Source organism: Lynx canadensis, chromosome E2, assembly GCF_007474595.2.
Source record: "Lynx canadensis isolate LIC74 chromosome E2, mLynCan4.pri.v2, whole genome shotgun sequence".
NCBI classification, from domain to species: Eukaryota; Metazoa; Chordata; class Mammalia; order Carnivora; family Felidae; genus Lynx; species Lynx canadensis.
In genome coordinates, this window is record NC_044317.1 from 42,087,905 (window position 1) to 42,113,604 (window position 25,700).

Sequence of the window (25,700 nt, forward strand, 5' to 3'; positions counted from 1 at the left end):
TGGGTGCTCCCTCCGGAACATGGGGTGGAGGGGAGATCTGTTGCCGCCCCCCCACCCCCACCCCGAGCCCTGCACCAGCAGAGAATGCCCTTTGCCTTACTGACCTGGGCAAAAGCAGTCATACTATGCTCCCAGTGTCCCTCTTGGACAAAGAACATTCAGTGACTGAGATTTTTCTTTATGCTTTTTACCTTCTTGAGAATCATGGGAAATGGGCAGTTTGGAGAGGAGATGTCCCAAGGAAAGGAAGGACAAAGATATACACTCAGCTATGTTTTTTAATGAACACCAACTAAACTATCCATTTTCAGTTTCCACCTAACCGCCACTGATTCTGTCCTGGCGGTGGGTGAATTGAAACCCTGTATGCCACGATGTGTCTCAGGTACAGCTGGGCTGGAGAAACGTTTGGTGAACTCAAACTCCTCTGACACTCAAGACTGTCGTTACTCAAACCGCTCAGCGTCACCAAGAACTTAGGGGCTGTCTGTGCACCAGCAGAAAACCTGAAAAAATGGTGGTTACAGATCTGAGAAGCAGGGTGCCTGGGTGGCTCGGTCGGCTAAGCATCTGACTCTCGGTTTTGGCTCAGGTCACGATCTCACGGTTGGTGAGTTCGAGCCCCACATTGGGCTCTGCGCGGATAGCGTGGGGCCTGCTTGGGACTCCCTCTCCCTCCCTCTCTGCTCCTCTCCAGCTCACACACAAGATAAACTTAAGAAAAAAACTCTGAGAAGCAAACAGGAAAAATGGTTTCGTTTTAACTTGGTCACTTCACGAGCACTTTTGCGTGCCTGTCGCAGGAAGAAATCATCTGTACTAAACGCTTCAGTGACTTTTCAAGGCATCTAGCTTGGGCCACAGAGTTTTCCACCCCATGGTGGTTTCACCTCTGGTGTCCTGTCTTCTCACGTGCCCTTCATCTTGGCTTGGAAACTCCTGGATGACGGCACCGTGAGGAGACAAACCTGGACCGGTTTGGCACAGAATCCCCCAGCCCCGGGTTCTGCGGGAGTGCGGAGCTGGGCCAGCAGAGGTAAGGACAGGCATTCTGCCCCCGGCAGGGACCAGGCCCCGCCAGCCTTGAAGTCTCCTTGCCGGAGAGGAATCTGGCCCGTGGGTTTACGCTTAGGGAAGACGTGGTCTCAGCAAACACGGAGGCCACGAGAAAGCTCACCTCTGCCGTGGAGCTGAGCTGGGGGGCAGTGTCTCTCGGGCAGATGCCGGCTTGGCCAGCACGTCCGGTGTGAAAAGGAAGTCAAGGCAGGGAATCTCTGCAAGTCTCAAGTTTTAACTATGCCTTAAGTGCCCCCTTCAGAAACGCAGCTTTGAGGCCGTAGCCGTATCAGAAAGGCTTCTTCCTCTACCGCTTCACCTTCTCCCGTGCAAAGGCGCGTGGAGGCCGGCTCCAGCTACGCGCCCAGCACCCGGCGCTCTGCACCGTCAGCGCCCACGTCCTAGGTCCGGCCACGCGTGCTCATCTGCAAAGGGAGAAAGGACAGAGAGGGAGCCGCGCACAAAGGCCCATTTTTGGAAACTTTTTATTGCAAGTTCCATTCTGCATATTGATTTTTGAGAGAAAACACTGGAAATGGATCTTCCCTGAGCAGAGGAATACAAATGACAGCAAGACACATTTTAGTTGCTATTAAAGAACAGAACTGTTTTCCATTAGCATTTCAAAAGCCACTGTCATTCAAGCAAAGTAATAGCAGACTGAGGTGTGATCTTGCAGAAGGTTAAGAAAGATTTTCCCCCGAGGAAACAGCATGATCAAACACGGACCCAGCCATGTGATTTCCGAGCGCCCGCCGGAGGGCCCGTCGTGAAGAAAGGTTGCCAGGCTGGGTCCCTGGTCCCACTGGGTGCTCCCAGCTGGCTCTATTTGGGGCCAGAGAAGGGAGTAAAGGCCTTGTCGCTGCCTGCCATGCACGCTTCGATCTCCTCCACTGTGCGGGGCACACAGGTCAGCAGTTCCATGCCGCTGTCGGTCACCACGACGTCCTCCTCGATACGGACCTGGCTCGAACGGCAGACACTCAGTATTCCTGAGCTTGGCCTCGTGCACCAGATTAGAGTGTCAGAGGGGCCCCTTCTCAGGAGCGGTCTGTCCTGCCCCTGATGGAAGGGGCTGGCCTCCGGGCTTCCGGGGGTGGCCGCGGAGGGGAAGGCTCCTCCCATGGGGCCATCTGCTCCCGCCACCTGCCCACCCCATCTGCGACAGACCAGGAGAAAGGACGGGCCCGGGGTCCTTGTCAAGTGAGGAAGCGAAGATCATCCCTCCTCCCGCTAGGGCTCCCGTGTCAGGACAAAGAGGCGACCCGCGGCAGCGTGCGCTAGGGGGATGCTCTGGAATCAGAGACCCGGGGCCTGTGGGCACTCACCCCGCCAAATCCGCGGAAGCGCTGCAGGACCTCACGGTTGAAGAAGCAGGCGCGGGCCGGGTCCGCCAGGGCCTCGTCCAGGAGGTGGTCGATGAAGTAGATGCCCGGCTCCACGGTGAGCACCATGCCGGGCTCCAGGTGCCGAGTGGTGCGCAGGCTGCGCAGGCCGGGCTCATCAATGCGCTCCACGCCCTGCGCGGACAGGAAGGCCACGGGGGCCTGAGGAGGGCTGGCTCCACCCCGAGCGGCTGCGCTCCCCGGAGCTGCGAGGGAGGCTTTGTGCTCCGGAGGGGCTCTGGCCCAGGCTGCCCCTTGCTGGGCCGTGCCCCGAGCGCTTCGGTAAGACCCTCTACTCCCCGCAGACTCTGCCCGCCCCCCCCCCCAATACCCCCGGAAGCGCCTGCGGGAGCCCCGGGGACAACCGGCGCGCACACACCCAGGGCCGCCCGCCCGTGCTGGCCGTGCGGCCGCCTGGGGTCCGGCTGCCCTCACGCAGGCCTCTCCTCGCCAGAGGAACGGCAGAAGCCAAACTCGTGAAGCCAAAAAAGCTCTTAGGGAGGCTGCGAGGCTTCCCGTACCACATCTTTTCCTTCCAGGCGGCTCACTTGGAAAGCGGCCCCGGCGGTGCTGGGCGCTGCTCCCCCAGACCCAGGTCTCCCGTGTGGCCTTCCAGGAGGGGGGCCAGGTGCCGTCAGCAGGACGGCCCCACGCACATGCTCAGATGCACGTGGAGGAGGCCACGTGGGCGCCCCTAAGGAACGGCTGCCGGCCTCCCTGCAGAGGCACCCTCTCCCCACAAACGCACACCTGGCCCGGGCCTCTCGACTCTCATGGCGTAGCCAACACCCGTGTCCCCGGGTCCCTGAGGCCCGGGGCCAGGGAGCAAGCGGGCAGTGAGCAAGCTCTGGGGCCGGGCTGCGGGCTTGCCCCGCCCCGCCTGCGGCTCTTCCCTGGAAGCCCAGCTGCTGGACACGGAGCTGTCATTTCTGACTGTTTAGGGGCCAAGAACATCAGACTTCAATTAGCGGTTCATGTAAGGTAACCAGAAACAGGCTGGCTCGGCCTCCACAGCTGGGCACAGCAGGGAAGGCTGTGACCGGGATTCCACGAGGGTGGGGACAGAAATGCGTGTGCAGCCACTCTGGCATGAGCTGGGCTGGGGCGGAGGTGATGAGGGGACGTTAAGGCACTGTGACCCCTGATGAGTCATGCTTTGGGTACAGATGCCTATCTGGTGTGGTACCGGGTCCCGTGACACTTTTTGCCCGGATGGTCTGGCGACACGGAAGGGCCCAGCCTGGAATGTCGGTCCCCGTGCTCAGGTGAGAGGTGCTTGCGGGGCAGGGCCTTCTGCCACCTGAAGTCTGTGGCTGCCCCCGGGCACCCTCTCCCTGTCCCTCACCTTCGTGCCACCCGAGCACCTATCCCTTTCCCTCCACTCCAAGGGCGGCAAAGCCAGGGCCCTGGCAGAGGCAGAAACCTGGCCAGGTCGTGTCTCCCCGTCCTCCTTTGGTCACTGTGTGCCCGCACCGAGCCACTCCGTGGGTGTGCCCAGGGGAGGGGCCGTCTACGCAGGCCTCCGGAAAATTCCAGGACCACCACCCAGACTGCAGGTGAGGGGGGGAACGGACCCTGGGGGCAGGAGACTATGCTGGCCCCGACCTCTACCCCTTCAGAGCACTGGCTCTCAGGAGTCTCCCCACAAGAACGCCCGTCCGAGCGGGGCCGGGAGAAGCATGGGGGCTGGGCAGGGGAGAGCAGGCCCCACGAAGGGGAGAGGCCGAAGCCCCGGCCCCTCCAGCCCAGGGACCCGAGCCTTGTGGGGAGCGGGGGCGCCTGCCCGTGCCGCACCCACACCGGCTTCCGCTGGGGCAGAGGGCTGGATGGGGCCTCCGCTTTGACTGGGCTCTGAGCAGAGGGGACCCAGATGTGTCTGCAGGCCTGAAATAAAACAAATGACTTTTATAGGAAAAGCCATATTTTTTCTACAATGTTTATCTGTCAAAAGAATAGACTCTGTGAGCACAAAGGGCTGCTTACTGGAAAAGATAAAAGCAGTTTGCTGCCAATTTTCTCTGGTGGAAAAAAAGAGTCCTGGCGACTAATGAATAACGAACCTCAGTTAACAATGTCTGGAAGGCCCTGCTCTTGGCTCCCTGTACACAGTGTGATGGATAGAAATTAGGAAATTAAAACTGATTTTGTTTCTCCAAATTTAACTGTTTACACTTGAGGAAAAAATAATTGAATAATAATGCTTCTCTTGAGCAATTTTTCCCCCCAAAAATCGTTCTTGGTGCTTTCAAAATACCCTGCAGCCAACAGGCCAAGCCTAGTCTTGGCTAACTGGCTGGTGGGCCCCAGGGTGTGCACCGATTGCATAATCAGCCCCCTGCACCTTGGGCACCGGGCCAGGCGGCAGGGCCGGGCTCACCCCCACCCACCCGGGGCCCAGAAAGACCGCAGCCACCTGCCGGGCAGGGCCTCCCCAAGGCTGGCTGCAAGCACCCTCTGGGTGGTCCTTTCGAGACTCGGTTGGTAGGAGGGGGAGGGGAAAGCCTCGTCTGGAAATGCCCACGGAAGCCTCCCTCCCCTGCCAAGGGTGCCTCGAGCGCCTGCAGACGAGGAGGCCACGGGGTGTGCTGGCCCAGGGGCTGGGTCTGCTGCTGGGCTTGTGAGGGGTGCTGCGCTCTGCTAGTCCCTGGAAGGCCCAGGGCCAGCCATGGTGCCTCGCCACCCCCACCCGAAAGAAGTCAGAGGCAGGGGACAAAAGGGCCGCAGCGCCAGCCCCATCACTAAGAGCCAGCTCTGGGGTCCCCACTGCTCTCTGGGGACCCCGCGTGCTGCACACTGGCCACCTCCCACCCTTCGGGGCAGCTGTCACCCCCAGCGCACAGCCTGGGGCTCACCAGGCAGGGCACACCCACCTGGCACTAGGTCCTGAGGTGGCAGCCACCAGGGGAGGCGCACTCCGGGAAACACCCCCGCAGCCGCCTGAACCAGGACCGACCAATGGGTGGAGGGACAGGAGGGGTGGGGGGCCTTGTGGGACCCCATTCCTCCTTCTCTAGCCGGTCCCACTACACCGCAGCTGATCCCAGAGCCCCGACCCACCGTGGGCAGGGCCAGCTCAGCTACCGCTCACGGGCAGGCCCCTGGCTGACGTGTCCACACTGACCTCGGGGTAGCCTCCCACGTCGTGCACGTCAATGCCCAGGAAGTGGCCGAGCCCGTGAGGCATGAACACAGCTCCCAGGTGGGCCTGGACCATGGCGTCGACGCTACCGCTCAGGACTCCGATGCGGGCCAGCTCCTCCAGGTGGATGCGGTCAGCCAGGCGGTGCATGTCAGGCCACCAGACCCCTGCGGCTCCAAAGGAGGCTGCAATGAGCTGCGGGGACTGGCAGTCCGGCTGGGGCTCCCCAAGGGAAAGTTTGGGGGACACGTGGAGCCCTCGCACTGGCTGAGGCAGGACGGCCGGAAGTGAGTGGTGAGGGTGCCGCAGCTGGGGACCCCGAGACCCTTCCTCTGTCTCCGTTGTGCCCTCAGGGGCAGGGTCCTGTCCCCCGTGGCCGGGCGTCCAGCTTAGGTCTACTCCCCAGCCCGTGGCGTGTCTGCCCGCGGCCAGTGCGTGCTTCCGAGCCCAGGAAGGTTCCTGAGCATCAGGAGGAGAAAAGCACATGTCCCCCACAGATGTGGGGCTGCCTCAGTGAGCCCCAAATCAAAGCTCAGGGCCTCAGGCTGTGGGGCGAGGGCATGGCTGCACACCCCCAGGCGGGGCTGAATCACCCCTGGAGCCACGGTGGGGAGCAAAGGTTTCGGGGTGAAGGTGCAGCTAGCACGAGCTAGCACGGCCTCGTGGGCTGGCCGGCAGGGGTCTGTGGCTCCGCCTGCCATGAGCCAGGGTTGACGGTCTCCACGGCAGCCCAGACATCCAGGCCCCAGACTGCTAATCCAACTCATCTTTGCCCCACGCTTCTGGGGCAAAGGTCACCGGGGAGAGCATGTCCCCAGGCACTGAGTTTCGAGGCAAGCAAGCTCAGGGGCTCTGTCCAAGGTTCTCAGGCAGCCACCCTCAAACAGCCTTGGCCATCGCGGGGGTACGCCAGCCCTCCCCACTGGGCTGGCGGGGTCCCACTCCAACCTCACTCCAGGGCACTGGGCACTCCACCTAAGTACCACACAAGGACTGAGGTTGGTGAAGCTCCCTGCCTCACGCCACAGGGCTGATTTGGGGGCAGGTCACATGCTGGCTGAGGCCGTGGGCCAGGACACGTGGGGCCAGGCAGACGTGGGGGCGTACACCCCTGAGCAGTGATCCAACCAGAGGGGGCCAGTGCCAACCCTTGCGGCCTCGTCCCTGTGGGGAGCGACACTGGCTCCCAAGTGGCACCCCCATGACGCCCTGCCCTCCACATCCACCAGCACGGATGATGGCAGCCGCAGAGGGGCGCCCTGGCATCCTGCACCATTGGGAACCTGCACGGAGCCCGCGCCCACAAGGGCTGGACCAGCAGGTCTGGGCTCAGGGCTCCGAACCTCTGTGGCTGGCAGAAGGTAGCCCAAGGGCTCAATCCAGGGGTAGAGAGGGGGGCCCACTCTGGGACACAGGGCATCACCCTTCAGGCACTTGCTGGACACCAGTCCTCCACCTGGGCCCCCTTCCCCGCCAGGGATGGAGACCCCACAGTTGGGGTCTTGGGCTGGCTGGAGGCACAGCGCTGACCCATCCTCCTGGATCCCTGCAGGCCAGGCTCTGAGCAGGTGGCGAGGGCTGCACCCCGGCCAGTTCATAGGGCGGGAGTCGGCCCAGGGCCCAAGGTGCAGGGAGGCCGGCGGGGGGGGGGGGGGGGGGGAAGCCCCGTCTCTAGAGACAGACAGCCTCCTTGGAGTCCAGCTCCTGAGGCCTGACCTGCCTCAGCCCACAGAGTGCCAGGGTAGTGGCGGCATCCTAGGGTCTGGCTTTACCCACTCAAGCAGCAGGGAGAGCCCGGTTCAAAGCCCTGACGGCAGAGTCAAGGTGGGCGGCTTTCCTCCGAAAGTTGGACATCCTGAAACGGAGGGCTGGGTACTGGATCCCAGCTCAGCTGCTAATGCACTTCTGGGAGCCTCAGATGCCTCCCTTTGTCAAACAGCTGCAATGCTGGCCCTAGAAGACTGGCCACAGAGACTCTGGCATCTACTGGGGGACCGGGTCAGTAACCCCCGCAAAACTGTCGGCCAATATTCATCTGTTGCTTATGGCCCAGCCAGACCCTACTTCAACGCTGGATGTCCGCCGTGCTCCTGGGGTACCAGCCAAGCCTGCCCCGGCCTCGGCTCCCCGCTCCCCCGAGGCCGACGCACCCCACCTCGCCCTCCCCAGGCCGGGCCACCTGTTACAGCCGCACACAGGCCGCTTGGAGTGAGACCCACTGCTCAGGTCTCGACATATGTGGGCCCTGCCCTGGAGGGACCTTCCCGAGCACTCTCTCCACCGTCCCGGTTATTGCCCTCCTAGCACCTTGTTCCCTGGACGGGTCTGCCTGCTGGTTCCTCGCACCTCAGGACCAGAGAGCTTGCTGGTTCAGGGGCAAAAACACCGCAGCTCTTCCGCAAGTTGTGCTTCCGCCCAGATCCCCTGGGCCTGAAAGTGCCCCCAGGCAGCTCTGCAAACTCTCCCGGCCCGCCTGGCCCTGGGGCTGAGGAAGGGCACCCTGCACCCGACTCCAGAGCAGCTCCGTTTCTCTTGGAAAGGGGCCTTTTCCGGTGGCCAAAGGGAAGCCCCAGGAAGCGGCCTGACGTCAAGCCTGGCTGGCTTCCAAGTGGGCTGCGGCCTCGGCAGAGGGGAGTCAGGTATAAATCATGCTCGGCCGGCAGCTCGGCTCCTCTCCTGTCCTCTTGGGGCCAGACGCGAGGGCCCAGGCGGTCCCCACGGCGCCTCCAGTCTTCTTCGCCTGTGTCCTCAGGGCCGGCCCTGCACACGCTCTCGTGGCTGGCAGTGGGGCTGCTGCCTGTGTGTGGTTAGGGTTGTGACAGTGATCCAACCTCCAGCAACTTGGCCTCAGCGTCTGGCCCGGATGGTGGTTACGACACCCTCCGCCAGGACAGGGGCCCTAAAGTGTGTGAAGGTTGCCGTCCTTGGGCTGGGTCGGAGGAGTGGATGCAAACCAGGGGACCTCAGGCTCCCCCACAACCTCAGCAGCTCACAGGCACCTCGGGGCCCATGTGGCCAGCTCGAAGCTCAGCGGTCCCCTAAGCCTGCTCGGGTTGGGGATGCCACACTGGGGACCACACTGCAGACTGGGCATCGGTGGCCCTGCCCGCCCTCCCACCTCCGGCAAGCCCCAAAGCTTTGTCCCACCTTCCCTGAAACGTCTCTGGAATCTAGACCCTGACCTTTCCTGGACTCCTGCCTGTTTCCTCCCCAACCCTTGCAAGGCCTCGTTTCCCTGCATCCTGCTTAGAACGCGGGAGCATCCTGCCCTGAGGACAGAGCCACGTACGTGTACCTCAGCCCGGCCTTCTCCAGGCTCACTGCCCTCCACCCCTGGGCCCACGACCCTCGTGCCGGCGCTTCCCTGTGCTTTCCACCTGCTGGCCCCTCAGCTGGTACCACCTCTCCAAAGTCCTCACCTTCTCACACTCTCTCCTGTGAGCCTCTGTGTTAAGGCCTTCTCCGGGAAGCCCTCCCTGACTACCCCTTCCTGTGCTGTCAGAGCTCTTCCCACCAGTGGACAGCACGCTGGCCAGCTGTGGCTTGGTCAAAGCCTCTGAGCCCTGGGAGGAGGGCCCTGTGTCCTGTTCCATGCCTGGCAAATGTGTGGCCTGAGCAGGAGCCCCGGCCCCCATCATGGCTCTCTCCTGCAGCCAGTGCTGTGACCTCATGGGCCCAGGATCCAGGTGTGACCCCCCCCCCCCCCACACTGCTCCTCTGTGCACTCAGACCCTGGGGTGCCAGGGTAGCATCTAGGTTTGTGCCCGTAATCCGGCCGTTGGCTCAGAGAGACCAGAGAGCCCTGGTGCCCAGGCCCCAGGTCACAGGCTGATCTGTGCCCACCTGGCCCCCTTTTCCCCACACCTTTCCCCAACGGGCCAGGGTCCAGGTTGGCCCCTGGGAGCCTCAGCGGCATCCCTCACCGCCTGAGGCCTCCCGTCCAGAGTGCGGCAGCCCCAGGGGCTCGGCCAGAGCTCAGCCAGGAGGGCCCGGAGAGCTGAATCCTCACTGCTACTTCCAGACAAAGAGCTCACTTCATCCAAAGACAATGGCCCTCGGGAGACCACGTGTGCGCCAGACCCTGGGGGTGCCGCAAGGAAGGCGCAGGGCCTGGTCCCAGGGCAGGCCCCGTGGGCTGCAGGGAGCCGTCTGGTGGGCCAAACTGGCGCAGGGCTGAGGGCCTCCAGCCCACCCCACCGCAGACCCGGCTGCTGCCAGGACCTCCGGGGACCCATTCACCCTGCGGAAGGGCAGGGGGCGGCATGCGCCCTGGGGCTGCAGGCGCCTCCATGCTGAGTGGAGCGCGGTTGCCTCTCAAAGTCTCCGCACACTCCCCCTCCCCGCACCCCCCAACCTTGGCCAACAGCCTGAGGGAGTAAATGAGGCCAGGGAGGGTGGGAACTTGTCCACCATCCTCCAGCCAGCAGGGGTGCCTCTCAGGGCCCTCCCCAGACAGCCTCCTCTGTCCCGGCTCTTGCCACAGAGGGCGCCCGCAGACCGGGAGGCACACTGTCCCCGCACCCTTCCGCTCCTAGCCATCTCCAAGAAGGGGCCTGAGGGGAGCCCAGCCACTCCTGACCTTGTTCCCACCCGGCAGGGAGGCAGAGCTGGCAAAGGCACCCCGACCACAGGCCACAGCCGACACGCGTTGTGCCACGCGGGCCGGCACAGCTCCGGGTGCCCTCCTCCTGCTTGGTCACCTGGTGGCTCCACAGCGTCCTCTCTTGCCGCCTGGGCTGCTCTGGGGGCAGTCTGCTTCTGACTCTGTGCTGGCTGCACCGGCCCCCGCCCCCAGGTGGCCAGAGCCCGGACACCAGCCGGGCCAGGAGCTGCATACAACTGTACGAGCGCAACGATGAAGGGCTTGTTCATACAGACCCGCCGCTTTCACAGCCGTGGGCTGCGGGGCCCAGAGCCGAGCACGCAGTCTACACTGCCTCTGTGGGGCCCTGTGGCGGTGCGGGCTCAGGAGGGCGGACCTGTAGCCTAAGCGGGGGAGGCCAGGGCGGGCAGGTGAGCACAGAGGGACACGGAGGGGAATCGAGTGCTGGAAGCGGCAAGAAGTGCCCTCAGTGCTCCATGGTGGCCGGAGGGATGAGGGACGGAGAATGCACGATGGACAGTAGTCTTTGGGGCGCTCCTGCTTGGGTTCACCCCAGGCCTCCCTCACAGGCACCCATGGAGACTCCCTGGTACCCATGGAGACAGGGTGGTCTGCACGGGGTGGGCCGCTTGCCCCAACACAGGAGCCAGGGAGAGCTTCAGTTCCACCCAGCCATGGCGGCCAGGCCCCTGCCGTAGGACTGGCGTGGGGGGCACCTTCCCAGGTACGGCCCCTCTGAGTGGGCTCAGCCACCCTCCCCTGGCTGTCTGGGTGACAGGGAGGGAGGCCCTGATGCTGACCCGGGGTTCTGTGTGTTGTGACACACAGAACGCCTTTGGGGTTCTGGTCCTTCTGCGCTTCTCCTCTGGGCATCTCACTGCCACTCTGGTGTCTTTATTTCCGCTTCCCTGGAAGGTCGTCGGAAGCAGCCGTGCAGTCTCAGCGGGTGTGTGTCTTGGCCCAGCAGCCGGACCCACAAACCAGGGGCATTTCCGCTAGGACAGGACATGGGGCTGACCTGGCCACGGCCTCCTCGCAGCTCTGGGGAGATGAGCTGTCCCCACGTGAGCAGCTCTGTGGGCACAGCTCGGCCTGCCTGGCGTGGGAGCCGACAGAGTCGGCCCTTGGGCACTGTCAGTTGTGTCGCGATCCCCAGTATCCGTGGGAGAGGTGGGGGCTACAGCAGGGATCTGTTCCCACCCCGCACCCAAGGGAACCTCCAGGCCCCAGCACAGGCCCAGCCCGTGCCCCACTGTGCGCTGGGGGAGGACCACCCCGCCTAGTCTGTGCAGACCAGCTCCGCCGAGCCCAGCCTTCTGCCTGCCCCCAGAGGGACGTGGCCAGGCACGTCCAGGGCACAGAGCACCAGGCCTTTCTCAGTGCAACTGGCCGGGGGCCCTGGGGACAGCGGGCCCGACTACTTTCTGGGCAGAATGAGGACCGCTTTGTCAGCCGTCGGCCAGGACACCCACCTGGGAAGCGCTACCCAGGTGTGAGCAGACTCTCCCGAGGGTGGGGGTGCTGCCAGGTAGGCCGGGCTGGGGGCACAGTGTGGGGAGCACAGCGGAGGGAGCCCCTGGCCCAGTCCTGGAGGTATGTCCGGGGGCTGCGGGCGGCTGTGCTCACAGATGCCAGGGAGCACGCCACAGCCCACGGCTAGTGTTGTTCAAAACTGAACAAACCCTTCTCATTGTGGTGTCGAGGGAGCAGGAAGGGCCATGCCCCTCGGGGTGACGGGTGACCGCTTCTCGAGGCTGGACCTCACTGGGAATAGGGGATGTGTTCCCTGGTTTAAAGGTCAGAAACACCCCACGCCCACCAGCACGCTCTTCTGCTGCCCGGCTTCCAGCGCCCCTCCTACGCCTCCTCCGTGGATTTGCAGGCACTTTTACACTCCCTTCTTTTACACAAAAGGGGGCCATCGGCCACTCCATCCTCCACTTTTCTGACAACTCAACAACCATCCTGGAGGTTCCCATGTTAATACTCAGTGGCCGCCAAGGCTTTAAAAAAATTTTTTTTAAGTAGGCATCATGCCCAGCATGTGTGGGGCTCGAACTCACGACCCTGAGATCAAGACCTGAGCCAAGATCAAGAGTTGGACACTCAACCGACTGAGTCACCTAGGTGCCCCGTGACCTTGGCTTTTTCAAAAATTAACAGAAGATGCTGCCTCCTTCTGCAGCGGCTGAAACACGCAGGTCCCATCACCTCGTCACCCCAGCAGGGGCTTAACTTTTAAGCTTTCCTTTCGGGTTGAGCTCCCCGTATTGGGACCACCGAGCTCTGTTCTTGCTGGATGAGTGAGGGGGCCGGGCTGGGGTCTGCCAGTGTCCCTCTGTGGTTCCCTAACCTCTGGTGGGGTTAGGTGGGGGGGCTCTGCGGCCAGACGGGGGCCATCCGGAAAGGCCCGCTCAGTTTGCCTCCGAAAGTGACAGTTGCTGAGGAACCCTCAAAAGCAGCTCTTGGCCTGATGACCGAGGCTGTAACTCATCCCAACAACGGGCAGTGGGGGCCCCGGGGCCGTTTAGCCAACACAGAGCCATCAGCCTCAAGAGGCCACATCCTGGGGATTTTATAGTTTGGGGATCTTTTCTTTTCCTGAATAAAGGCTCCATGGAGGGATGGCAGTCTGACTGCCATAGTCCCTCTGAGTTCAGAATGAGCTTAGAGTCCAGCCTTCGAGGGTGTCATGGCCAGGTCCCCAGAGGGCTCTGTGGCAGCCACTCACCATTCCCCAGACACTGGGGAGACACTCGGCCCACGCCAGAGCCAGCTGCGGCCTGAACAGAAGGGCGCCCTGACGTCCAACCAAATGCCAGTGTTGGCATTTGCTGATCAAGCCCTCTCTGGAGTGGACCCTGCTCCAGGAGAGGACAGCGGACATGCTGACATTCCAGTGGCCACTGCGACCAGAGGTTCTTGCTGGTGGAGAGTAGCAGGTGGGACTTGGGGTGACCTTGGGCTGAGCTCCCCGATTCCCAGCTCTGTCTCTCCTTGCTGGCCGGCCCCCTTTCCTAGGACTGCTCCTGGGGGTCTGACACCGCCTGGAGTCTTGGCCAGCTGAGTTCCTCCAGTGACGGGGGACCGAGTCAGGCTGTGCAGTGCAGGACCTGCCCCACAACCACCAGTGCCCTCACCTGGCTTCATGGCGCTCATGACAGCGCGACAGCTCCGCAGCACCGCCTCATAGATGGCCTTCTGGTCTGCGGTGAACTTGCCGTTGGCGGGGAAGGAGCAGGTGATGTCGGAAGAGAAGCAGTAATACTCCCCACCCATGTCGAACAGGCTGCAGGGAGAGGAAGGTGTGAGGTAGGGGGTGCCCTCCCCCCCTCCAACTCTCCACCGCGCGGCTCAAGGGCAGCCTGTCGGACCCTGCTGGGCGCTGAGCCCGAGCCATCTTGCTGGGTCACCAGCACAGGAAGCAATATGGGGCCTCCCACCCCAGTGCATCCTCACGGTGCCATCAGCAGAGACCTCTGATCCCAGAGCAGGGAAGCCTGGAGTGGGGCCGATCCCACACACATACCCCTGCCCTCCAAGGCCTATGGACGCCCAGCTGTGGGGACTGACTTGGAGAATGAGGAAGGGGCAGACAGGTCCCCAGGCCCTGACGCAGCATCTGGCCTCCATGCACTGCTCATGGGAGCCGTGCAGGGGCCGTGGGGAGGAATGCCCCCATCCAACAGACAAGTGGGATAAGGAGTACCACCCAGCTCTCCTGGGCCTTGGTGTCTGAGTGAAAGCTCAGCCAGTGTCTCTGTCCCAGCACGGAGGTCCCCCGACCGGAGGACCCTGCTGGGATAGCACAGATGTGTTCTTCCAGGGCCTGAGGGAAGAGCAGGGAGGACCTGGCAGAGGACGGTCCTCACACGCAGCAGGGTGCCCTGGCATCCCAGTGGCAGGGGAGGGACCAGCGGGCACAGGCAGAGGTGGAGAGTAGGAAGGCTGCAGAGGCCCTGAGCCGGGGTCTGTGAGCCAGCAAGCAGGATGGTGCCAGAGTCCGGAGGACAGGCCGGCTGGGCCTGCCCTCTGGACCCCCTGTGACAGGGCCCAGTGTGGCAGGGCTAGGAGGGGGTGGGGTGGGCCACTCCACCACCCTTGCTGCCTGCCCGGGCCTCAGGGCCCTCGCTGGTCAAGGGCAGGAAGGAATCCTGCCCTGCACCCCCATGGCGGAACGCAGCAGGTCATGCGAAGGGCTGCTGGGTCACCACGCCAGAGGGGCCCCGGATGAGAGCAGTGAGGGGGGCACAGACCGAGCCCCCTTCCACATCCCATCCCACCCGAGCACCTCGGCAGGGTGTTTGGCAGCAGGCACACAGGGGGCCCCACCAGCACCCCCAGCCACTTCATCAGCCAAGCCATGACGCTCATGGTGACAAAACCGATTGAGGGCCACTGGTCTAGCCCCAGGCCCAGGATTCTGCTGAGTCTTCAGTGCCAGGTGGCCACAGAGTCGGGAGGAGCTGAGGGGTGGTGGGGCTGCCCTCTGCGACGGTGCCCGGCTCTGTCCTCAGCTTCTCCTGGGGGTTGGTCTGCAGCTGCACAGGTCCTGGCAAACCTGAGCCAGGGGCAGAGCTATGCCTTCCACCGGGGCCTCTCCCCCAAACCCGAATCCTCGGGGTGAACACCACCATCCACAAACATTCCAGGGGCTGCCTGCGAGCCTGCCTTTGGGGCCCTGACCCCAAATGACAGAGCAGGGGGTCCCCGGCCCTGCTGGTGGAGCAGGGGGTCGGGTCATGTGGCCTGACAGGAAGCACCAGCTACTCCAAAGAAACAGATCTTTGGAGAAGAAAAACTTGAATGCTCAGGATCCCTGGACACTTTGCTGGAATCCAAAGTCCCCAGCCAGGCACTTTTTAATCTCCTGTCTTTTTCCTATTGCAAAACACCATAAACAGTGTCAACAGTGCAAAAAGCAGGAGATAACACCTCAGGTGATTCTCCGGGAGTGGGGGGAGCCCCACCAGGATGGCACAGGAACTTCAGGCTGGGTCAAAGTCATAGACTCCAGCAGACTCTGCTTGGGGCAGGCTGACGGGGAGGACCTGGGCCTCACTAGAGGTGACTTGAAGATGAAACAGAGAGGCCTTGAGCAGACACGCCCAGGCATCTGCTCCCTGGGAAGCTCCAGATGCAACAGGGTGTTTGGGCCAATGGCTGCCTGTAGCTTTACTCCTGCCAGGGGCACACTCACAGAGCTGGGTGGGAGGGCGGCTTAGCCCTAACCTGCTGGGAAAGTGAGGCTCTGAACACTGGTCCAGCAAAGTCCCATGTCGGGGTCAGAAGCTCAGAGCCCAGGGATGGGCTCTCTTGTCCTGGCTCCAGCACTGGGTCTCAGGGCCTCAGCTTTGCTTCCTTTAAGATGAAGATGCCTCCACGGCTGCAGGTTTGTGTCCTTTTAGGGCCGATGTATAGAAAGGCGTGGGGAGCAGGTCTGTGTGGGGCCATGGTCCAGTTTCACTCGGGGAGCAGAGCATTTTCACTGGGGCCCCTCAGAGGCAAGAAAAGAAAAATCGTTTGTGGTTTGTGGATTCAGAACGTCCAAGAATGGCCTGAGCAGACAGGACAGAGCCGGGAGCTTGGGGGACACAGACTCCTGGGGGCCACCACATCGGCAGCACCCCCCCGGCAGAGGGCTCTATTGGTCCGTCTGGTCTCAAACAAAAACAGAAATTGAACTATTTAAAAAACGAGGAAGCCCACAAAAGCGCATGGAACACTGGAGTCATCTAGAGCAGCAAAAACAAGACGCTTCTCCTCGGCAGACAAGACTCCTGACCAAGTTTTCCAAAAACTCTCCTCAAAAACACAGAACATGGGACAGTGGGTGCTGGGAGCTCCTCAGCCAGCCTGGCCTTACTGTTCAGATTCTAGAAGACTTTGCTTGTATTTTTTGTTTGAAAATCATCTGCTTACTGTAGAAGGAAGTATACGCCCAGTCGGCCAGCTCCATCCTGCCCAGCGACGCGCGGGGCACGGGGCTGGAGTCTATTTTCGTGTTCTCAGTTCCCTATCTTTCTCTGCCCCCCCCCTTTTTTTTCTAAACCCCCCTCAGAGTTCCTACACACATAAGTTATTCACATTCAAGCTGCTCTGGAATCCAGGGACGAAAGCTATCTCTTTCATAAATCATCTCCCTCCAGCTCCTCTGTGTCCATTTCATCCGCCCTCTGAGCGCAAAGTGACAATGGGGAATTCGGTCATACTTTGGCTCCACCAAGCGCTCAGGATCCCTCCTCCCCGGCTGCCTGGGGACACCCACCAGGGCCGCTACCTTCTTTGGCCGAGTGAACGCGTATGATAATCTAAGACATCTGGGGAGATATTACGCATCTCTAAGCAATACGCTGGCGTCTCTTTCCTCACATGTGTTTATCTGGTTCTATTTCTGGCCGGGATGAGAGGTTCTGTCTGCCCTTGGCTCCTCCCCAGCAGCCTCATGCCCGGGCTACCCGCCACCATTGGCTCAGCCAGACCCTCCCTAAGCCCCTACCTCAGCTCCCCTGGCCCCACCGCAGAGGCCGGCCGGCCTACAGGCAGAAGGCCTCTGAGATGGTTCGGCCAGCTTGGGCCGCATCTTGGGGAAACGCTGCTGTGCACGGACAAGGCTCCCTGCGCTCAGTAGGTAGCTTCACTTCAACCTCCCGAGCTGTGGCCTAGCCCTCGGCCACCTCTCACTCAGGACCGGCACTGTGCATGCACACAGGCCTCTATGCGATGGCCTTTCAGATCGCAATTTGCAGTTGCCCCAGCCTGCGTTCCAGGCGAGGCCAGGGGATTTCTGAGAAGTCGGAAACTCCTGCTTCCCTCCAGGCCTCAGGGTGAGAGAGGAAGATGTACTAGTCACTTTCCCGCTGATGTACTCCAGCGGGCAGCCCCTCCAGATGAAGCACACGGGCTGCCTGCCCGCCTCCAGCCCAACCTTCTGTGGAGTGCCAAGGCCCTGATGGGACCAGCGGGGCAAAGGCCATCACTTGGAGGCCGCGGGCTGACTCATCAAGCAGACCTCTCCCCACACCTTCTAGGCATCCCTGCTCCACACCCTGCTCCACGGGGCGACTGCTCCCATGGGGCCCAGGCAGACAGGAAAGTTGCCCAAGCAACCACCCCCAGGAACCCAGAGCTGGTGATCCCTGGTACCCATGGTAACAAAAGCAGGCACAGGCTGGGGGCGTCCTGTGTGTCTGGAGAGAACTGCTATTCCCATTCTACGGATGACGTGGAGAGAAGCAGAGCACCGGTGAGGGGTCAAGTCCCCAGGAAGGACACTGCATGGCACCAGGCCTGATGTGTGGGCGGGACACAGCGCCCACCCAAGCCCTTGCCGCCACCGAAGCACCGTGGACAAAGCCTGGGCGTCAGGGCAGCGGCCTCCGCCAAGGAGGGACTCAGTCGGTGTCACGAGCACAGCACATGGTTCATTTCACTTTTTTGGAGTGCAGTGTCCCATGATGTGTGTGAGCACCCAGGCTGTCTGGACCAGTGCTTTTCAAACTGTGGGTGGTGAAGTCAACAGAGTGTGGGGTACAGGCCAGGATGTAACAGACAGAAAGCATGTGGTAGGGGGATCTGATTATAACTGGGGCTGGGTTAGAACATCAAGGATACATCTAACTGGGCGGAAGGCTGAAGGTTACAGCCACCGGTCTGGCTGTCCAGGCTAGCAGGGCCTGTGCCCTCCTGACAGTGTTCTCTTGCCCTGAGGCCTGGGCACGTCCGTAAGACCATCAAAAACTCAGGATGGGGCTGCCGGGTGAAAATCAAGTGTTCCCCTGTGCAAACAGCAAGGGGAGAGGGGCCTGGGCTGGGCCTGGCACCAGGGAGTAGGCCCTGGAGGTGACACTTGTTCTCTGAGGTCAGCCAGGGCATCAGGCACCAGGACAAGTGGGGCCTAGAACCCAGCCCAGACGTTCCACCAGCTGGGGAGGAGCCCCCAGGCACAGACTCACCCCTCCCTGTGGCCGCAGAACGGTCCTGTCAGCCTGTGGGATGCCAAGGGGGCGGCTGGGGCCCTGGATGAGCGGCAGCCCCCCTCCCCCATGGCCTGCAGGGTGTCCCATGGATGCAGGCTGCTGCCCATGGCACGGTGGCCCAGGATAGAGGGAGTGAGGTAGGGTCACTTCCCCAAGCAGTTTCACACCTAGCCCACATCTAACCTGCGGGACTGACTGGGAATGAGACAAGGGAAGGAAGGAGTTGGCGGTAATGGTGCTGGTGGCAGGAAAGGGTGGCCAGGTAGGGAAAGAGCCTGCCTGGGCCATGGCCCCTCACAGGCCAGTCCCCTCATCTATGGAAGGAAAGGACGGGGCAGCTTGGGGCTGTGACACGGGCAGCAGGAGCAGTAGCATGTGTCACTGACATGCCAGCAATAGGTCAGAGGTCTCCAGGGGCTTCCCTGTGAGGAAAACCCTGGTTTCTCCAGGCAAATAGAAGGGGGCTTTGGCCACTGTGTGCTGTGTCCCCACCTCTGTGTTAGCAGGGTAAGGCAAGAGAGAACCGGGGCTTCAGGCTGACCATCATCAGGGCGAAGAGAAATAGGGGTCCCTGTCTGCTGACAGGAGAGGAGAGGAGAGGCGGGGAGAGGATACTGCATGGGGCCGGACAGGCCTCTCTCCTGGAAAGTGGGCTGGCTCCCATGCCCCAGGGGCACACAGGAGAACTGCCGGCAGGGAGGAGGCCCGCCCACACATCCTGAGACAACACTGCCCTCTTCTGGCCAGTGCTGGGAGATCCGGCTCGGCACCCACATGCTGGGCCACCCAGGCCTGGTGATCCTTAGGTGTTCTAGAAGGTTCTCAGAGGGAACACAGGGCATGCTACCTCAGGAACCATCACTCTGCTCCCTGATCAAATGGACGGAAGCAGCAGCTGAGGAGGGGTGTCCTGGCCGTTTTCCAAATCAGAACCCACTGGAGGCACAGCCTGGCCCCCTCCTGCTGAGGGCCCCAGGGGAGGCGGGAAGGCTGCCAGGCCAGGCTCAGACCCAGGAGTTCAGCACAAGAGAGGGTCCAACCCTGGGTGTACTGCTTCCGGGTGGACTTGAACATGGACAGTGGTGCTCCCTGGGTGCACCTCCATCCACTTTGGGACTTTGGTTTCTGGGAAGCCAGTGCAGTACATGGGAGCTATGTCTCTCCTCACACCCACCTAGCAGGGGCTGATTTGGTGAGAAGGGGTCTTCTGGGGATCCCCCCCAGGATGGGTGTCCAATGACAGTAGCCACCACCCCTTGTGTGAGCACGTGAAGGGCATTAATCAGCAAGTTTCTCACACTCCTGCCACCCTGGTTTACAAGGTCTGCCACTTGCCTCAAACTCCAAAACAGAAAGCAGCTAATGGCTCCTCTGGGATAGTGACGGGGAGATGGGGTTCCTGGTGAAAGGGCTCTAAGCCCAGGGCAAAGCCCCAAGAGGTCCCACAAGAGGCCTCACGGTCCTGAGTGAGCTGAGTACTAGGGCCCCAGCGATCTGAAGCCACATCAAGGTCACACAGAGCAAGCAGGACAGCATCTAGCAGAGAGAAATGGGAAGGGGCCCACGGAGTCGGCAGGCCCTTACTTCTCAGCTCTGGGTGACAAAGCTGATGTGCAGGGAGAAGCAGCATGCCTAACCTATAAGCCCCAATTCACAGGCAGACGACGGAGGCCAACAGCGGTCATGGCCCAGCTCCTAGGAAGGTGCTGGTACTGGAGGGACAGAGGCATGGGCGGTGGGCCGGGCCCGGCTGGCTTCATGCTCTACTTGGCACACACCTTGAGGACAGGGCTGGGGCTGAAAACATACAACAGGCCTTGAGACTCGAGAGCTGTCTGGCTCAGAGTCTGCCGGTGGCCCTCACCGCCAGTCTGTCATGGAGCCAGCTGCTGGAAAATGGCCTCAGGGCCCCGGAGCACAGGTACAAGCCCCAGACTGCTGGCTCTGAGGATGGCCACCATCGCAGCTCTCACCTGCCAAGGCCATGCTGTGCCAGGCTCCCCACTCAACACTGTGTATTCTCCCAGAGATAGGTGCCCTATCACCCCGTGACTGATGGAGAAGCTGAGACTCAGGGTACCATCCACTCAGCTGGGGAGGGGGAGGGCAGGGGCATCATTACACAGCCTGGGCTCTCTAAGGCTCCCTGTAGGGGTGCGGGGACACGTGTGGGACTGCGAGGAGAAGGATGGAAAGGCTGGCTGCCTCAGCCCTACCCCCACCTTCTCCAGTACAGCCTGACTGCCCCGGCCCAGCTCTGACCCCAAACAGCGCCTCACTAAACGTTCAAACATCTCTGGGGCATTTTCCCCTGACTTCAGGGGACTGAAGCACCCAGAGCGTGCCAGCCGGTGGGCACCTGGAATAGCCGTGGCTCTGGGAGACACTCAGCTTCAGGAGAAACTCTGTGCTATGCTCATATTTTGGTTTCATACCTTATGATAAAGTATTGTGGCTTTTATGTTGGGATAACAGAGTGATTTATTATTTACCGAACACAGTAGGCACTCGGCAGATCAATTTCAATAAAACAATGGATTATAAACGCCGCCAGCAATCTGGCAGCAGCAGTAATCAACAAAACATGTTGTTCTAAATGCTGCATAATAAATTGACTATAATAAACTCATAATTATTCTACTGGCTACATTTCAAAGTTAGTACGAGAAAAATAAAATCACCAATTTGGACTTGGCATTAACATCCGTGGGATTCCTGGATCGCTCTCCTCTCTTAGCTGCAAGCGGCAGATGCAGGTGCCATGTGCTCCCACGAGGGCCAAGGCCACATCTGGGCCGTGTGGAAACCTGATCTACGCTGCGCCCCGGTCAGCCGGGCCCCTCCCCAGCAGTGGCCACCCCAGGAACACAGCCGTGACCAGCCTCTCCTGGAGTGAGGATCGTACTGGGGGCAGATAAAGAGGAGAGCAGAGAAGCAGACAGTCCTCTGGGGTATGCCAAACTCACAGAGGAGAAAAACTCATGGCCACATGATGCTGCCACAGGGCCCTCCGGCAGGCCAGAGCTGGTCCAATGACAGCTGAAACCTGCTGGTAGGGCTAGGTCTCTGCCTCTGCCCGAGGACCGATTCCCACATCCTGGCCTCCAGGCCCAGCCAGAATGGGCTGCACAAAGAGCATTAGGAAATGTTGCAGGAGGCAAGAGTGCCTGGGGATGCCAGGTGGTTTCTTGGGGCCACGAGTGGCTCAGCCACGGCCCGGAGGGCAGAGCCCTCCCCTGTCTTTCCTTCGTCTCTAGCTGAGCCAAGTCTGAAGCAGCCAACTCCCTCCCCAAATCCTTCTGGCTCTGCACCTGGACCCTCCTTGTGTCTCAGTGACCTCACCTACACGTGGAGATGGGCAGTGGGACACAGGGTGGGGACAGGGTGAGAAAATCTACCCAAAGGGATGTCCCTGGTGCCAGGCACTGGGGAGACTCCTGTCAAGGTTTTTGCATGCCCTTGGCCCCTATGCCTGGAATGACTCGGGAAGGGTGCAGCCACTTTGGGTGCCCCCCTCTGTATGTTCTGGTCCCAGCCCTGCCGGCCCAGGCCCCTGGGAAAGGGCACATGAGCTCAGCACCTGCGTTTCTGACATGTCTCTTCCACCCCTCCATGTAGTCTTGAGAGGCATGTGCCACCTCCACCAACAGAAAAGTAAACTGAGGCTCTGGGAGGGAGCTAAGTGACTCTGTTTCTTCCCAGAAGGCTGAGCTGGGCTCTTGCCAACAGTGGCCCTACCCAGAACATCCCGTCCAGCCGCTGACCCGGGTGAGCGCAGCTAGTCACGGAGCCTGCAGTGCCCCTGGCAAGGACACCCTGGGATTGGGTGGGCTTCTGCAAACACATAGCGACAGCTTAGAACATGGCTCATGCCCCCCAGTGGATGTGGACCAGGGACCCCTGCGTGCAGGCTCCCCTCCGTCCCAATGCAGGGCTGAGCTACACGCGCGTGAAGCCAGGTTCAGGTTCAGGCCAGCGTGCAGGCATCACCAGAGCTCTACCTCGGGAACTGAGCCCAGCAGGGCAACGCCCACACTCTGAGAAGCAGCAGGATACCGACTGGAAGCAGGCTTGCTGAAATCTTGCTCAGGTGCCCCGGCAACCAGGAGGCGAAGGCACCAGAGAACCAGGTGGGACAGTCCATGTCCCCCACTCCACCCATGTGTCGGTGACCACAGCAAAGATGCCTGCAGGCTAAGGCAGGGTGGCGACGCAGGGCTTGCAGCCTTTAACTGGTTCTCAGTAGCCCTGTGGCAGCCTGGGCTGACCCTGCCTGATATGTGGGTGCTGGAGAGGAGAAGCAGGGAATGCCCAGCGCCCATGAGCTGAAGAGAGAGCTGGTCCAGGTCAGCAAGGTCACAGACCCCTCCCGAGGCCTGGAGCAGCTGTCTGGAGAGGAGCGGCATATGCTCAGCATGAGCCCTACAGACCGGGGTCGTGGGCAAGATGTAGGATTCTACCAACAGGGCCAGTCCATCGGAGGGGTGGGGGCTGCAGATCCCGCCCACGCCTGCTTAGTCAGGGTTCCACAGGGTGCTGTGAGCACTGTAAGCTGTGCTCAGAAAAGCCCTGCAAACAGTCTTGAAGGTCAAGCACTGCCTCTGACCTCCTGGGCTAATGGCCATTTATGGATGGCTGAGGCTGGCAGGATTCAGAGGGGGCGAGGCTCCCTCCGGGTCTTCCCTGATCCAGACTAGGTGCCCACCCTCCTGGTACCAAGACAGAGGTGTGAGTGTGGCAGTTACGGGGCAGGGGCTGGGGGCCACCTTGGGCCCCCAGCACAGGGCCCTCCACATCCTCTTTCCCTGATGATGGACAGAAGGTGCCATGCAGGTGGGGGGCCCTGGCAAAGAAGTTTGGGCCCAGGGCAGGCCTGGGGGCCTCATTGTGCTCAGTTCTTCCAGGGTGGGGACCAAGAGATCCCAGTCTGTTCCCCTTGAGGTGGAGCCCCACTGCGGCTGTGCGGGTCACATGCAGAGCCAGGGCAGGGGCGCCTCAGGGCTGGCCTCACTCACCACATGTCTCCGTCCTGGATGGTCCGGTCGTTGGGGGCCCCGGCATGTCCATAGTGCAGCACGGCCGAATTCTCACCACTGCACAGCAACCAGGGGAGGTCAACAGCCCATCTTCGCCCAGCAGGCCCCGGAGGGGGCACCCCACCCTGCCCCGTGGGCACTACCACCCACCCTCCAGCAGAGGCCCAGCGGGGGCTGTATCAGGCCCACAGTCTGAGGTGTGGGCGGGGAGCACACCGGCCCCGGCACCTGTAGCCATACAGCTGGTGGAAGCCTCTGAGTGCACGGTTCACAGCGCTGCCACCGTCAGGGCTTCCCCAGGTGAGTGCTGTTTGGGCAGGTGCCCTTGGGCCCGGGGATGTGGGACTGGTGGGGGGGACAAGGGTCTGAAACCCAGGGAAGGGAGTTTGAGGAAGCCCTCTTGTCCTGGCGGAGGGAGAGGGGAGACCCATGTCAGGGGCCACCATGCTGCAAGGCTGGCTCCTCTGCTCGAGACTGCTTCCCTAATGAGCGATGCCTTTAAGAAAAAAAGGACTTTTAAGCCTGTCCAAAGGAAAAAAAAAAACCCACCTGGGTGTAATATTTATGGCCCTGTTCGGGAGTCTCAGGAATCATAAAAGTAGAAATAATGATTTTTCTCTCTATCCACCAGAGAAGAACATTTCCAAAGACTGAGATGTTCACATGTATTATTCATGTGCCGAGGACGTGCACATCAGCAGAGCTGCAGGCTCCGTCCTGGCTGGGCAGAGGCCAGACCCTCTGACCCAGGGGGGCAGAGCAGGGGGAGACTGGCTGGGGCGAGCCTGGGACAGGAGGGGCCACCCGCAGCCAGGTTGTGCCCCTCAAAGACACACACCTAGGGTGACACATGCAGACACACAGACACGCAACACTGCACACTCGGGAAGCCTGGGTGGCTCGGTTGGTTAAGTGTCCAGCTTCGGCTCAGGTCACGATCTCATGGTTTGTGAGTTTGAGCCCCGTGTCGGGCTCTGTGCTGACAGCTCAGAGCCTGCAGCCTGCTTCCCATTCTGTGTCTCCCTCTCTCTCTGCCCCTTTCCTGCTCACACTGTCTCTCTCTCTCAAAAATAAATAAACATTTAAAAAAATATATAAAAAAAAAATAGTACACACTAACAACCATGAGCCGCCCCATACTCATGGTCATTTGTACCCCATGCCTCCAGCCACCGTGCAGGTGACACACACACAGAGACTCAGAGCTCCCTGCCTCAGCCACAATGTGCCACATGCAGAGGTACCTAGAGTGACACCCCCTACTGCAGAGACCCAGACTCAACCACAGTGGTGATGTTCCTTACACAGTCACACTGACAACCATGCATGTGCGCGCGCGCGCGCACACACACACACACACACACACACACACACACACACACACAACCACGGCCTCCTGCACTGACAGAGCTCCTTCCACCTCTGCTGCACACAAAAGCCATCACAGGGTAAAGTCACGTCCTGGCCCCCACACGCTGGGTGTGTGCTTGTGTGGAGGGACGAGGAAGGCCAGCCAGCAGCCCCAGGGGAGTGGCCACCCTAGAGGAGGCCAGGAAGGGCACGGCAGTGAGGGGGCCACCCCGGCTGGGGGCCTCAGGAGAGGAGAACAATTTCCAAGTGTAAGCGGGCACTCATGTGGGCACGGTAGTGAGTAGGCGTGCCTGAGCTCAGGGGGGCGGCGAGGTCTCCTCGCCTTCTCACAACCTCCTTCCTCCATTGTTCCCACTTACCTGCCGCAGATGCAGGTGTAGGAGCTGTGGCGCATGCCGCCCCGGGAGTAGCAGTAGTGCTCGAAGAGGCTGCAGGGGAAGGAAGGAAGGAAGGAAGGAAGGAAGGAAGTCAGGGTGCGGTTGCCAGAGCGTGCACAGCCCCCACCCCAGGAAAACCTTCAGCCCAAGCCTTGCTTGGCTGCACCCGCAGGAAGGCCTGAGTGACCCTGCATGGGTCCACGGGGCTCATAGCCTAGAGCCCAGGGTTGGCCACAGGCCACAAGAGCACAGAGGCCAGTAAGGACAGGGAGCAAAACTAGAGAAGCCACCCCACCTTCTGGGCCCCCTGGGAAGCGGGGGCTACCGCTGTTTCTGCGGGGCTGGAGGGAGGGTCTCCCTGTGACTCCCAGGTCCAGTGGCCACGACCCACCCCACCAGGAGGGGCTGGACACATGGCCAGGAAGGGACATGAACTCTCCAGGCCCCAAGCTGGACTCACATGGCCCTGGGCCTGACCCTGGGGAGGTGCACAGGGAAAAGAGAGCAGGAACCACTGGGCACTGGCCTGGGGGACAGGATTGAGGGGCAGGCCCTCATGCAGACCGAGCAGGGCAAAGCCGTCTCTGGTCACAGGTAGAGGGGGTGGAGAGAGGCAGGGTCTGAGGACAGGCCCTGCTTCCCGTCCTCAGGCCAAGCAGCAAACAGGCTGGCCTCCTGGACCAGCTTCTAGCCTGGGAAGGGGAGGCCAGAAACAAAGTCTGGAGGGAAAGATGAGACCCTAGAGGGGGCAGCC

At 61.4% G+C, this 25,700-nt stretch overlaps 1 protein-coding gene across 2 annotated transcripts in view; it reads right to left on the reverse strand.

The window, feature by feature from the left end:
* Window positions 1–1,523: 1,523 nt before the first annotated feature.
* Window positions 1,524–25,700, reverse strand: part of PEPD (peptidase D) — a 111,687-nt gene continuing 87,510 nt past the window's right edge. The window contains exons 10-15 of one of the 2 annotated variants that reach the window (XM_030298655.1): window positions 24,929–24,997; window positions 23,178–23,255; window positions 13,324–13,472; window positions 5,563–5,747; window positions 2,385–2,576; window positions 1,524–2,019 (exon numbers count right to left, since the gene is read on the reverse strand). In XM_030298655.1, coding sequence (XP_030154515.1) covers window positions 1,882–2,019; window positions 2,385–2,576; window positions 5,563–5,747; window positions 13,324–13,472; window positions 23,178–23,255; window positions 24,929–24,997 — 811 coding nt within the window. In that variant the 3' untranslated portion in view covers window positions 1,524–1,881. The remainder of the gene's footprint in view (window positions 2,020–2,384; window positions 2,577–5,562; window positions 5,748–13,323; window positions 13,473–23,177; window positions 23,256–24,928; window positions 24,998–25,700) is intronic. The other variant, XM_030298656.1, reaches the window with a different exon arrangement.